Source organism: Canis lupus, chromosome 4, assembly GCF_003254725.2.
Source record: "Canis lupus dingo isolate Sandy chromosome 4, ASM325472v2, whole genome shotgun sequence".
Taxonomy (NCBI): domain Eukaryota; kingdom Metazoa; phylum Chordata; class Mammalia; order Carnivora; family Canidae; genus Canis; species Canis lupus.
The window spans coordinates 59,498,869-59,510,553 of record NC_064246.1 but is presented as its reverse complement, the minus strand read 5'-3'; the positions used below and the strand labels follow the sequence as shown (position 1 = coordinate 59,510,553).

Below are 11,685 nucleotides of genomic sequence, written 5' to 3'. Positions count from 1 at the left end.
TTATGCTAATAAAATATTGCTCTGTGTCGAAATTATTTAAGTGCAACTAAGAAACACATTCAGGTCACCAGTAAGCTTTGAAATACCATCTCTTTATATTTGCAGAGTGATTCAGTTATTAATTTTTCCCAACTCTAACAAGAGGATCTGTCCTTCTAGAAAGACATAATGCACAAAAACACACATTTCTTTCCTTTTTGCTTTGTGGTTCTGAGTAAATACATTAACCCTTTGGGGACTCATCAGTGAAGAGGGGAGGAGCTTTAGATTGAGGACCTTTCCAGTTCTCATGTTGCATGACTACTATTCTATACCATGTTGGAATCAGAAAACCCCAAACTGTCTAATGATTTACTACTCCTAACTCTGAATTTTGATAAGTGAATTTTGAGCCACTTTTCCCCCCATGAATAGGTTGAGGCTACCTACCTAATAGAATGAAGGAGTTGGACTGAATGGTCTTCTAAGGGCCTTTCCAATTTTACCATCCTATATACTCCCCCTGTGTGCATGCGGCACCTGGGATCCAGAGCTTTGTGATGTGCCTCACAGTCTCTGGCATCTCTCCAGCTACCTTGGAAGGCTCTGCTTCCCCACCTGTCCTTTCAGTTCTTGTGTCTTTGGCCTCTTTTCTCCTCAGCATCATTGCTTAAGTTTTGAATTTTCAGATCTGATTGAGACTGATGAAAGTATGGCTCTTCTTAGAGAAATGCCACATGTGCATGTATATACACACGATTATAAAAAAGGCTGGTTCATGGACCCCCGTGTCATGAATACTTTGCATATAAGCCTCTCTCTAGATGACTACATCCACATCTATGGCTTCAATTGCTTTATTATTGGTGTGCTGATGGCAGCCAAACATTTCTAGTCTTTCTAGAACACCAGTCAGTGTATCTATATATAAATCTTCAAAGCTGTCCAATAACAGGTGGATGCCCAGAGGCACCTCACATGCAACACATCCTCAAACTCATCTTCTCTTTCTCCGTTAACCTGTCTTGATCATGGCATGACCCAGCAACTCAAGCCAGAAACCTAGAAAATTTTAGAATATTCCTCTTCAACTCCATCACCAAGTCCATCTACCTGGTAAGAGTCTGAAATCTAACATCTCTTTCTTGCCCTCAATGTTCATTTATCTTCAGGACAATTCCACAGCCTTACTAGTTAATCTATTTATCTATAACCCAGCCCACACTATCAATTATTTTCTTAAAGAAAAAAAAAAAAGACCTTTGTTACTTCTAAGTGGTTCTACAGTGTTTTCAGAGTAAGTTCAGAATCAATACTATAGCCAACAAGACCTTAAAAACTCTGGCCTTGCTTACATCTTTAATCTTTTGTCCTGTCACACATCCCTTTGCTCAACCTTGGATGATCCCAAATGGGCCATTTAAAAATATCCCAGGCCTTTATATATATATATATCCTGTTCCTTCTGCCAGGGGTAGCCTTCCAGCCCTGTATGTGTAACTTTTTACTCCTCTTCCAAATACTTCTTACTAAATGTCCCTTTGCTCTTGCAATATTTCCTATTGAATTCCTCTTCTCATGCAAAGTCTCGTTTGGACTTCATCTCTCCATATTCTCTAAAATGGCATTTACCACTCTATTATTTTTTCCTTTCTATCTCACCTACTAACTGGACTCGCTGAAGATGGGCCCCTGTATTTCATCCTTAAAACCTCTATGGCCGGCAGTGGGTATAAGGTCCAAGCATAGATATTTTTGGTGGATAGTTAGTGCTCTAACATTGGTTCATCTGCAGAGCATGTCTATCTTTCCAGGGTCAATTACATGGCCTGTGGTTATCAATAGGTTGGAAAAATTCCCCGTTCCCCGGTGGAGGGATAGGTGTGTAATGGGGTAGATTAGATAGTCCAAGCTACGATTATTTCTTAGTTGCCTGAACAAGCCTCACATCCTATCTTTTCTATCTTTCCTTGTTTTCCTTTTCAATCTCTACCATGTCAGAGAAATTACACGCGGCTGTTTCCAAGGGTTCTGGAGTTGGCTAAGTGGTCTCCATTATATAGTCTCCCTCTGCCCTCTGGTGGCCAGAATATGCTACCACATTCCACTTCAAAGAACTATGTGGCTTCTGGTAGCCTGAACAATTCTTTAATTGTTATGCAACTTTGGAATTCATTATCTGAGCCCATTCGTCCTTTTGCATTACAATTTTCTGGAAAGATTGAATGACAAGGAGTAAAATGGTGGTTGGCATGTAATAGGCAACAATTCTCAGCTTTCTTCTTTTTTAATGAAAGAGCCCATCTTAAGAACAGGGCAAAGAAAACTTGAGTTTTATCTAATAATCAGGCTTGCTGGTTCTGGAACACTAAACCCCAAAATCTGTTAGTGAAAGGAAAGTCTGGTAAGGGAGGGCCCTGCCTTTAGATAGTACTTGTAAAGTTCCAAATAAGGATGGATAGTAATGACATAACATTTGTAGAATACTGCTTGTTGCCAGATATACTTTCTTTTCCTCATAATAGCTCAATTGAGGTAGATGCCTAGTTCCAGAATGTTGGCCTACCGAGTGAATTGGTCAACTGGGGCGAAATAAATCAAGTGGGGAAGGAGGGACCAGAGAGTCAGGGAGAAGCTATACAGGCCTGATGAAACAGCTGATTCAGAAGGGATAATAGCAACCTCTTTTAGTTTAAAAAACAAAGTATCAAACAAAACCATAATGTACCAACAGAATCAAAGTAAAACGTTTAGCCAGTGTAAACCAGACTACAGAAGCTCTCTCTTTTGGCTATAATTTCCACCTACAAGGGTTTAATTCATTATGATATATTAAATGAATCAAGAACATGGTATTTTTTTTAAGCAAGTTTAAGCACATATTTACTGAGTACTACTATGTGCAAGGCACTTAAAGCTTTCGCCCCCAAAGTCTTATGTGTGTAAATCCTGCAATGACTTTATGTGGAAGGAAATAGGCTTAACTTTATATATTGGAACTATTCACTATCAAAAAACAGATGATAATCTGGACTGGAATACTATTTGAGGCAATAATATCCATGGAAAATTTTTGCAAATTCTTTCAAATAGAGGACAGCCTTACCCTATCTTCAAGTCATTTTCTAATAGAATCAGTGCTTCATGCAGTTTTATAAAAAGGTGGCATTGACGCATTATATGTATATATCAATTTATACACAAATGTTTATTGAAGTGCCTGTGATGGGCCCAGCACAGTGCTAGGCACCATTAAGGTTATAACCAAAGGTCCCTGCTTCCATGGAGCTTACAGTCTAGTCCAAGAGCCACGAAACATTGATAAAAAAATATTTTTTCATTGATAAAAATTGGTAGAGACTGTAAGTGCCAAGGAGTTGAGAAAAGGGTAAAACAGGTACTGAATCTTCAAAAAAGGCTATGAAAGAGAACTCCAGTTCTTGAAGGGGTTTTGTGGAGGACCTACGTTGGTAGAGAGCAGGGGGAGGCATTCAAGTGAAATCATGCCAGCACACGTGGGTACAGAGTGAAAGAAAACCGCCTATCGGGGGCAGTGCCCACACTGAATTGTACTGAGCAAGCAAGCTGGAAATGTAGGTTGTAGCCAACTCTAGAGGGTGCTAAAACTCAACTGAATAATTAGTCTTGTATTTATTTATTTATTTTAGGCATTTGAGAATTACTACAGACACTCAGGCAGGGGAAATGGCAGGATGTCAATAGATCTAACATTATGTGCCAAACAGAAGAAAGGTGAAGAAAGGAATTTGAAATTGTGTCAGTAATCCTGACACAAAACGATGACACAGCAACGTAGTGAAGTTGCTGTCAATAAGTGGAACCACAGGACTTAGCCAGAAGACACTATTTTCCTTTCTGAAGTGTTAGGGATTTAAAATATGTGTAGTACTTTTAATTAAAATTATACTTGTTAAAAGGAAAAATATACAAAATAAGGTTTCAAAAATCCATTTAAATATGCTTTTTGTGATTGTTGTTTTGTTCAACATGGAAGCCGTACTTTTTTTTTTTTTTTTAGATTTTATTTATTCATGAGAGACAGAGAGAGAGAGAGAGAGGCAGAGACACAGGCAGAGGGAGAAGCAGGCTCCATGCAGGGAGCCCGACGTGGGACTCGATCCTGGGTCTCCAGGATCATGACCTGGGCCAAAGGCAGCGCTAAACCGCTGAGCCATACATTCTATGATATATCTGCCTTATATATGTTTTGATTAAATGATTACAGAAAGAAAAATAACTGAATTGCAATGGGTTCCTGAAGTAACCACAAAATTAACCTGTATGAAAGGAAAAACTATACTACAACACTGACAGGTATTTGTATGTATCTTCTAAAAATGAAAGAGACACTTATCTTCCATATTAGGAACAGATACTAGGGTTATAAAGGATATTAAGAATGACTTCTTTATAGGAGAAAAACTTTAATATAAATCTGATTATAAATTTATGTAGCTCTAAATAATTTAAAATCAACTCTGGGGATCCCTGGGTGGCGCAGCGGTTTGGTGCCTGCCTTTGGCCCAGGGCGCGATCCTGGAGACCCGGGATCGAATCCCACATCGGGCTCCCGGTGCATGGAGCCTGCTTCTCCCTCTGCCTGTGTCTCTGCCTCTCTCTCTCTCTGTTACTATCATGAATAAATAAATAAAAAATCTTTAAAAAAAAAAAAAAAAAAAAAAAAAAAAAAAAATAAAATCAACTCTGCTCTTGCAGACGTCTATGCAGAACAAACATAAAGGAATTAAAGGTGAAGTGATTTTAACAAAGGCAAACAGTGTGCCTTCATCTTAATCACAAAATCTGGGCTGGATTATCCACAGGTGTGGAGAGCAGCGTGAATAATCCAAACAGGGACCAATCCAAATCCTGTCACACGTGTCCTCTCTCCCACAAACTTCCCTCTCACCTTGTCTGGAAAGTCAGAGGTACACAAAGCTGTATGTTCTCTCCCAGGATTCTGATATACAAGGCCCCCTACATTGTATCATACCTTCTCCTTAATTCTCAAATTCTCCTGTGCCCCAGCTCCCTCTGGGTAACAAGCCTCAAGCATTACGAGATGTGTTAATATGCTCGGTGGCTCCTGTCAATGCTTTGGGCACAGACAGATGTACCTCTACTCACTACTTGGTTAGCTGGTGGGGCATCCAAGAGAAAAGCTAAGAAGATTCTAGAGTTACCAAATCAGTAGAAAGGAGTTAGTGGATCCGGAATAAGAACAGCTAATGCTCCCCTCTTTTTCTTTTGCTAGTGTGAGTATTCAGTTGGTTGGCTGAAGGGAGAAGTACTAGAATCCAGCTAGACCAGTGGTTCTCAAAGTAGGGATCCTGGACCACATTAGCATCAGCATGACCTGGGAACTGGTTAGAAATGCAAATTTTGGGGCCCCATCTAAGACCCACTGAATCAGAAGACTGGAGGTAGAGCCCAGCAATCTGGGTTTTAGCAAACCTTCCAAGTGAGCTAACATTTGGAAACCACTGAGCTCCAGACCCACAGTGTGCTTGATTTTCCTGTGGTCAGCACAGTAATTTCCAAACTTTTCTGGACATTGGAATCACCTGGGGAGTTTTACAAACTACTAAGGCTTGTGACCCAGCACCATAGATTGTGATTTCATTGGTCTGGGATAAGGCCTGTGCTTTGGAAATTTTTTAAAGATCCTCAAGAGATCCTTAGGTGCAGACAACTTTGGGAACCACTTGATTAATCAAAAGATAACACACATTAGTCAAATTTCATTTACAGATTCCACTCAAGGAAGTTTCCTGATTATTTCAGAGGACTGGAATGTTGTCATTATAATATTGCTTACATTTTAAGTTCAATAGCCTATCTTAAAAAAAAAAAAACTTTATTCTCATAAACTACATTTTCAAAATGAATAGAGGTAGGAAATGCCTATGTTATTTTGTTTCAAGGAAATCTGCAATTTTGGAATCAACAAGAGTTTGTGTCATTTTTCTCATTAAGTATTCATCAATACCATTCAGCTGTCCAAAAATGGCATCAGGAACCCCTATGCAAGTGGAAAGGAACTGTCTAAGTTTCTGTACACTTGAGATGGCCTCTGTGATGGTGATTTTTGGCTGCTGTGCTAAAGATGCCTCCTCTTCCTCTTCACTTCCGGCTTCATCTGTATTTTCACCAACCTCCATGCCTGGGATGACCTCTGCGTCTATCAGCTCTTGCGAGATGATGAGGTCATCATCTGCAGTGATAAAGTCCTGGACATTGATTTCATTGGGGACACAAGTGGCAATAGCCACGGAGTGCCACAACTTCTCAATGGCTACCTCTGGTTCACTGACTGCTGCTTCTGTGTCAGAATCCATCAGTTCCATAGGGATGATGCCTGCCTTCTGCCAGCATCTCACCACCGTGGACTGCTTGACTGACCACCATGCTGCAGCAATCATGTCAATGGCCTGCCTAATGTCCACCTCTTTGTGATCTTCACTGCTGCGGAGCTTGAGGAGGATCTGTTTCAGGAGGTGGCTTCGGTACAGCACTTTCGTGGTGTGAATTATGCCGAGATTCAGTGGCTGCAGGACGGCAGTACAGTTAGAGGGCAGGTAGCCCACCTGAATCCTTTCCAAGCGGGGCAGCATGTTGTGAGCAGAGCAGTTGTCGATGAGCAGGAGGATGCGGCGCTCTGCCTGCTTCATCCTGGCATCCACTTGCATCAGCCACTCATTGAACAGATCCTGCGTCATCCATGCCCACTGGTTGGCTCGATAATCACATGGGAGGGAATGGACGTTCCTGAGACAGTGTGGGTTGGCTGACCTACCAACAATCAATGGTCTCATTTTTTCAGTCCCGGAAGCATTGCAACAAAAGAGTGCTGTCAACCGCTGCTTTGCTTTCTTGCCTCCTCTACAATGGTCCCCTTTAGCAGCAAGCGTGTGCTGGGGAAGCAACTGGAAAAACACTCCTGTCTCGTCAGCATTAAAGATATCATCTGGGCTGTAGTCTGCAATCAGTTTTATAATTTCCCCTGCATGCCACTCATTAACCTTATCTATTCCTAGACCATTCATTAATCTGTCACTATCCTCTCTACAGACTGCTTTCAAAGCAATTCCGTGGCGGTCCCTAAATCTGTTCAGCCAGCCCACACTTGCTTGGAAATTGTCATAGCCAAGCATGTTGGCCAAGTTTAGTGCTTTTTTCCGAATGACAGAACCAGTCACAAGAATGTTTTTGGCATGGATTTCCTGAAACCAAGCAAAAACAGCCTTATCAATGTCATCATAGAGAGCGTTCCTCATCCTTTTCCGCTGGGGTCCTACAGATGCCTCCCGTACCTTCTCTTCAAATTTGGCCCTATCCTTTAAGAACGTAGACAAAGTAGAAGGAGTGATACCGAATTCTTTTGCCACATCACCTTTCCTCTTTCCCGAGTCTACAGCTTCCACAACTTTCATTTTCTCCTCCAGGGAGAACTGCCGACGTTTCTTGTTCCCCTTGTTTGCCATATTCACAGAATGAGTGCTGGGTTACAACTACCAGGGCTGAGTGTGTTCCTCCTCTTGGCTTGTTTTGCTGCAAGTGTAGAAAACTGAGGAGACAAAATGTGGCGTACGTGTCAGGAACCAAAGATAATGAATTCCCCCTAAAAGATGTCATATTTTTCAAAATCCTACTAGGAAATGATAACATAAGGCCAAAGCCAAGAGAAAATAGGATTTATACAACTGACTTTTTGTAAGGATTACTTATATAGGCTCAAGGAGTGTTTGAAATAGAAGAGATCTTACAGAGGATCTAGTTCACTTAAACTTTTGGAGCTTCTATAAAAATAATGTCAGTTCTATTGTGGGAATAGATTGAAATGATATATGGTAAAAGAGGTTTACAAACAGCAGTGCACTGTATAAATTCAAAGTGTTATTACCTGGGTCATTTTATAACAGAAACTGAGGCTCAGAGAAGGGACTTACTCAAGTTCATACAGCTCAGATTTCGTGACTCAATTAGTGCCATTTTTGCAATTCCATAATCCTGCTGGATATTCCACCCAAATCAGATCTTCAAAGCTCTATCACTATTTGGCTTGGATGGATTTTCAGTGAGGGAATGTTTCTGGTAGCCACACATTCATTTAGTGAATATTTATAGGTGCCAAGTGGTAAGGATACAGTGATGAACAACACAGTCAAGGTCCCTGCCCTTATGAAACATACAATACGTTGGAGTAAGATAAACAAAATAAGAACAGATAAATAAGATAATTATAGAGTGTTATATGACCATGAAGGAAGTAAACATAATCAGGCAGTAGCAGTTTTGGTAACTGCCTGTGAAGACATTTTATCATGAGAGTCCTCAAAGGACAAGAGAAGCTGCTGTGACTGCCCCTTTGCAAGGGCTGACTCCTACCACCACCTCCACACAAGTATCTATCCATTCTTGGCATCCTCTGTGTGCAAAGCACTGTGCTCGATGCCAGCCAACCAAAGACGGAAGGAGCATACTGCTCACCATTGAGAAGCCTATCCGGGAAGCAGGGAAGATGAACACTGGAGTGCATGAAAACTATAAGAGGTTACAGAGTCCTTATGAACTAGAATACGGAAATGAGGATGATCAACTGGGTGGGACACGGATGGGTAGTGTGCTTCAAAGAAGAAATGATACTGATGTCGGACCTTAAAGTATAAACAAGTGGGAGTTCATGTGATAGAAGGAAATATGTGTAAAGGCAACAAAGTAGTATAGAAAACAAGATGGCATGGTCCAGGGAAAAAAGTCTTTGGAGAAAACACAAGAGCCAGATCATAGAAATTCTAGCTTGATCCTGGGACAATAGAGTCCATAGAGGTCTGTTTATTTAAATGATGCCATCAGATTTGCACTTTAGAAGAGTCCTTTGGTTGCAAAATGGAGAACCTAATGGGTAAAATCCATTTTCCTACGAGGTGGCCCTAAATCTGAAGATAAAGGCAAGCTAGGTTAGTAGGCCACAGACAGTTGGGATACAGTACTTTGAATGCAAAGGGAAGCTACTGAAGGATTTTAAGGAAGAAGAAAGACAACTACTAGGTAAAGAATGGAATTGAGAGAAATAGCAGGGGACTAGTTAGGAGGCTGCTGCAGGAGTCCAGATGTGCGATAATGGTGGCTTGGACTACAGTAATCGTGGATATGGTAAGAAGCAGTTGGTTAGGGACTATGTTTTTGCAGATCTTGCTAATGGACTAGATGTCAACTGCAAGAGGAGTTCAGGATAACTGCCAGATTTCTGGCCGGAGCACTGAGCCATCAATGGATGGTCGTGCCATTTTTACAGAGATTGGGAACCAACTGAAGGGATGGAAACCAGTTATTGAAGATCTACTTCGTAATCAGAATTTGTTACTTTACATGCTTTAATACAGCTGACACAGCGGCAGGACTTGGGATTTTCAAATCCAGGGAGACTCAGCACGAAGCCAGCGTTCTGAACATACAGTACTACACACCTTGTTCTGGGAACTACCAATATGGAGAGGTGACCTGAGAAGAGAATGACGTAAGAGCCAGGCCAGCGTCTGGTAAGTCAAGCGAAGTTCGAATTTTATTCTACGTGAATGAAAAGACACTGGAAGGTTTTGAGCAGGGACTGACTGAATCAGTTACGGCGCAAAAAAGATGCAAAAAGATCAATCGGCCTGTTGCGTGGAGAATGGACTGCAGAGCGCCAAGAGGGGAGGTGGGAAGACACTGCATCGATCCAGGAGGGGGGATAGTGGTGACTAGGAGACTGGGGACAGTGGTCCAAGGAGGAAAGTATGCAGATTGGAAATACACTTGCAAGACAGTGGGGGTGGGGTGGGGTCGTGCAAGGACTTGTCCAAACGTAGAACAGTCTGCGACGCTGGCGGGAGAAACGTACAGCATCCTTGTCTGATTGCAGAGCCTCTCCACTTGGTCATTGGGCGCGGTTTCAATCACTCGAGGAACTCCCCACCTAAGTGTGTGTGTGGGACGGTGGGGCGGACGGCGCGATGCGGCACTAAGCTGCGAGAGCCGCATCCTGAACGCGCAGGGGCGGGCTGGGCGGGGCCGGGGTCGGGGTCGGGGTCGGGCCTCCAACACCGCGCTGACCGGGTGCTGCGGGGGCTCCCCGGGGCCCGACGCGGCCCGGAGAGGCGAGGCGGGGCCTCGACCTCCCGCGCTCGGCACAGCCCCGCCCCGGTTACCTGAGCGCCCCACGGCAACGCCCGGGGCTAAGCGGCCTGCGCGTCCCACCGCGGGCGGCCGCAGCTTCCTCCTCGTCCCGGAACCTCTAGCCGGAAACAGTCCGTCCGCCTCATCAGCCCCCTTCGGGCGTCTAGGCAGTGCCCGGGGGCCCGTCCCTCCACGAGGGCCGCACTGTCGCGCATGCGCCAGGGGACGCACGCAGTCACGCGCGGCCGGCCGCTTCCGGTGCGCCGCGAGGGCCGCCGGGAAGGGTCTCCCTGGCGATCCGAGGTGTGCTGCCGCCGCCGCTGCCGCCGCCGCCGCCGCCGCCGCCGCTGCCGCCGCCGAACCGGTGCTGCGGGGACGCCCGTGGTCCTGCCGTCTCCCTCGGGCTCCCCGGGGCTTGACCCCCGGGGCCCTCGGCAGGCGTCGGCGAAGAGCCTGCGGGGCGAACCCGTGCCCCACACGCGCCCTCCGCGACCCCACGTCGCGACTCCGACGAGGGGGAGCGAGAGGAGCTGTCGCGACTCCGCGCCGTGTGTCGCCGGGCGGGGCCGCGGGGCCGGGGCTCCTCCAGCCCCCGGGATGCGCGCGCGAGCCCTCGCCTCCACTTCCTTGTTGCCGCTGTCACGACCGGAGCCGCCTCTCGCCGACAGCGGGGAGCGCGAGCGCGAGCGCGCCGGCCAGCCCCCTCGTCCAGCCCCCGGGCCGGGCGCCTCCGGGAATGTGAGCCGCGCGGCTCGCACGCTCCTCCGGGTAAGGCCCGCCCTCGAGCGCCGCACGGTGCCGCCGACCTGCCGGGCGACCTCGGGCGGCTGCCGCGGCGCTCCGAGCCCTGTGCCGTCGCCCCTGCCACGGACGCGAGCGGCCGCCTAGTCGGCTACTCCCGCGCTCGGTACGTGCGGGACATCCGGGACCCGGGCCGCGACAGGAGCTCGCCCAGAGGCCAGCCCGGGCCCCCGCCGGCCCGACTGTCAAAGGCCACCTCCCGAGGTTTGGAGGAGCCTCTGCTGGAACAGCGGAAGCGCCTCAGATTTCATGTACTGCCCTTAATCCTGTTTTACAGATGAGAAAACCGAGGCTTAGAGCAAATGGGTTGCTCAAGGTCATAGAGCTCTGTGTGGGTGTTCTAGAAACGTGCAACTTAAATCCTCAGCTTTCGCCTTTCAAAGCCCTCGGTTGGTTTCAACCTCTGTATTATTCTGCCTTCTTGGGCGTTGCTGTACTGAGGCCTAGGGTTTGAAAAATAATCTCATAACCAGGCTGAAAATGGGGGTAGTCAAACAAGCAGAAATCCAGAGTCGTCCCTTCCTGCCCCCCACCCCCACCCCCACCCCAAGGCGGTTGTAATGACCATGTTTCCTAAATTATTTTGCTCTGGGTGGTAAAACCGAGATGTCATCCCTTACAGATGCGCTCCTGCAGTTAACTGCTTCCCTGCAAGACTGTTAGGGGCAGAGAAAAAGCACAGATCCCGCCCTGGATAGCCTTGATTTGAACTCTAGCCCTTCCCCT

General features: G+C 45.7%; 2 protein-coding genes across 5 annotated transcripts in view; one reads left to right on the top strand and one right to left on the bottom strand.

Annotated features, from left to right (window-relative positions):
- Window positions 1–5,842: 5,842 nt before the first annotated feature.
- Window positions 5,843–10,382, bottom strand: TIGD6 (tigger transposable element derived 6). Of its 2 annotated transcripts, XM_035715604.2 has the most exons (3): window positions 10,191–10,382; window positions 9,884–9,958; window positions 5,843–7,567 (listed from the first exon to the last, which is right to left on the bottom strand). In XM_035715604.2, the coding sequence occupies exon 3, from the start codon at window positions 7,482–7,484 to the stop codon at window positions 5,910–5,912; it is 1,575 nt and encodes a 524-aa protein (XP_035571497.1). In that variant the 5' UTR covers window positions 7,485–7,567; window positions 9,884–9,958; window positions 10,191–10,382; the 3' UTR covers window positions 5,843–5,909. The 2 variants fall into 2 exon arrangements, with proteins under 2 accessions (XP_035571497.1, XP_025290190.1); XM_025434405.3 differs by lacking the exon at window positions 9,884–9,958.
- Window positions 10,383–10,735: 353 nt separating this feature from the next.
- HMGXB3 (HMG-box containing 3) overlaps window positions 10,736–11,685 on the top strand; it is a 47,087-nt gene continuing 46,137 nt past the window's right edge. Inside the window, exon 1 of one of the 3 annotated variants that reach the window (XM_025434402.3) lies at window positions 10,736–10,926. The gene's annotated coding sequence lies outside the window, so the exon portion shown is untranslated. The other 2 variants (XM_025434401.3, XM_025434400.3) reach the window with 2 other exon arrangements.

What these genes read in the sequence shown, in the direction of transcription:
- TIGD6 (XM_035715604.2), bottom strand. Translation starts at nt 7,484, where the DNA reads ATGGCAAACAAGGGGAACAAGAAACGTCGGCAGTTCTCCCTGGAGGAG.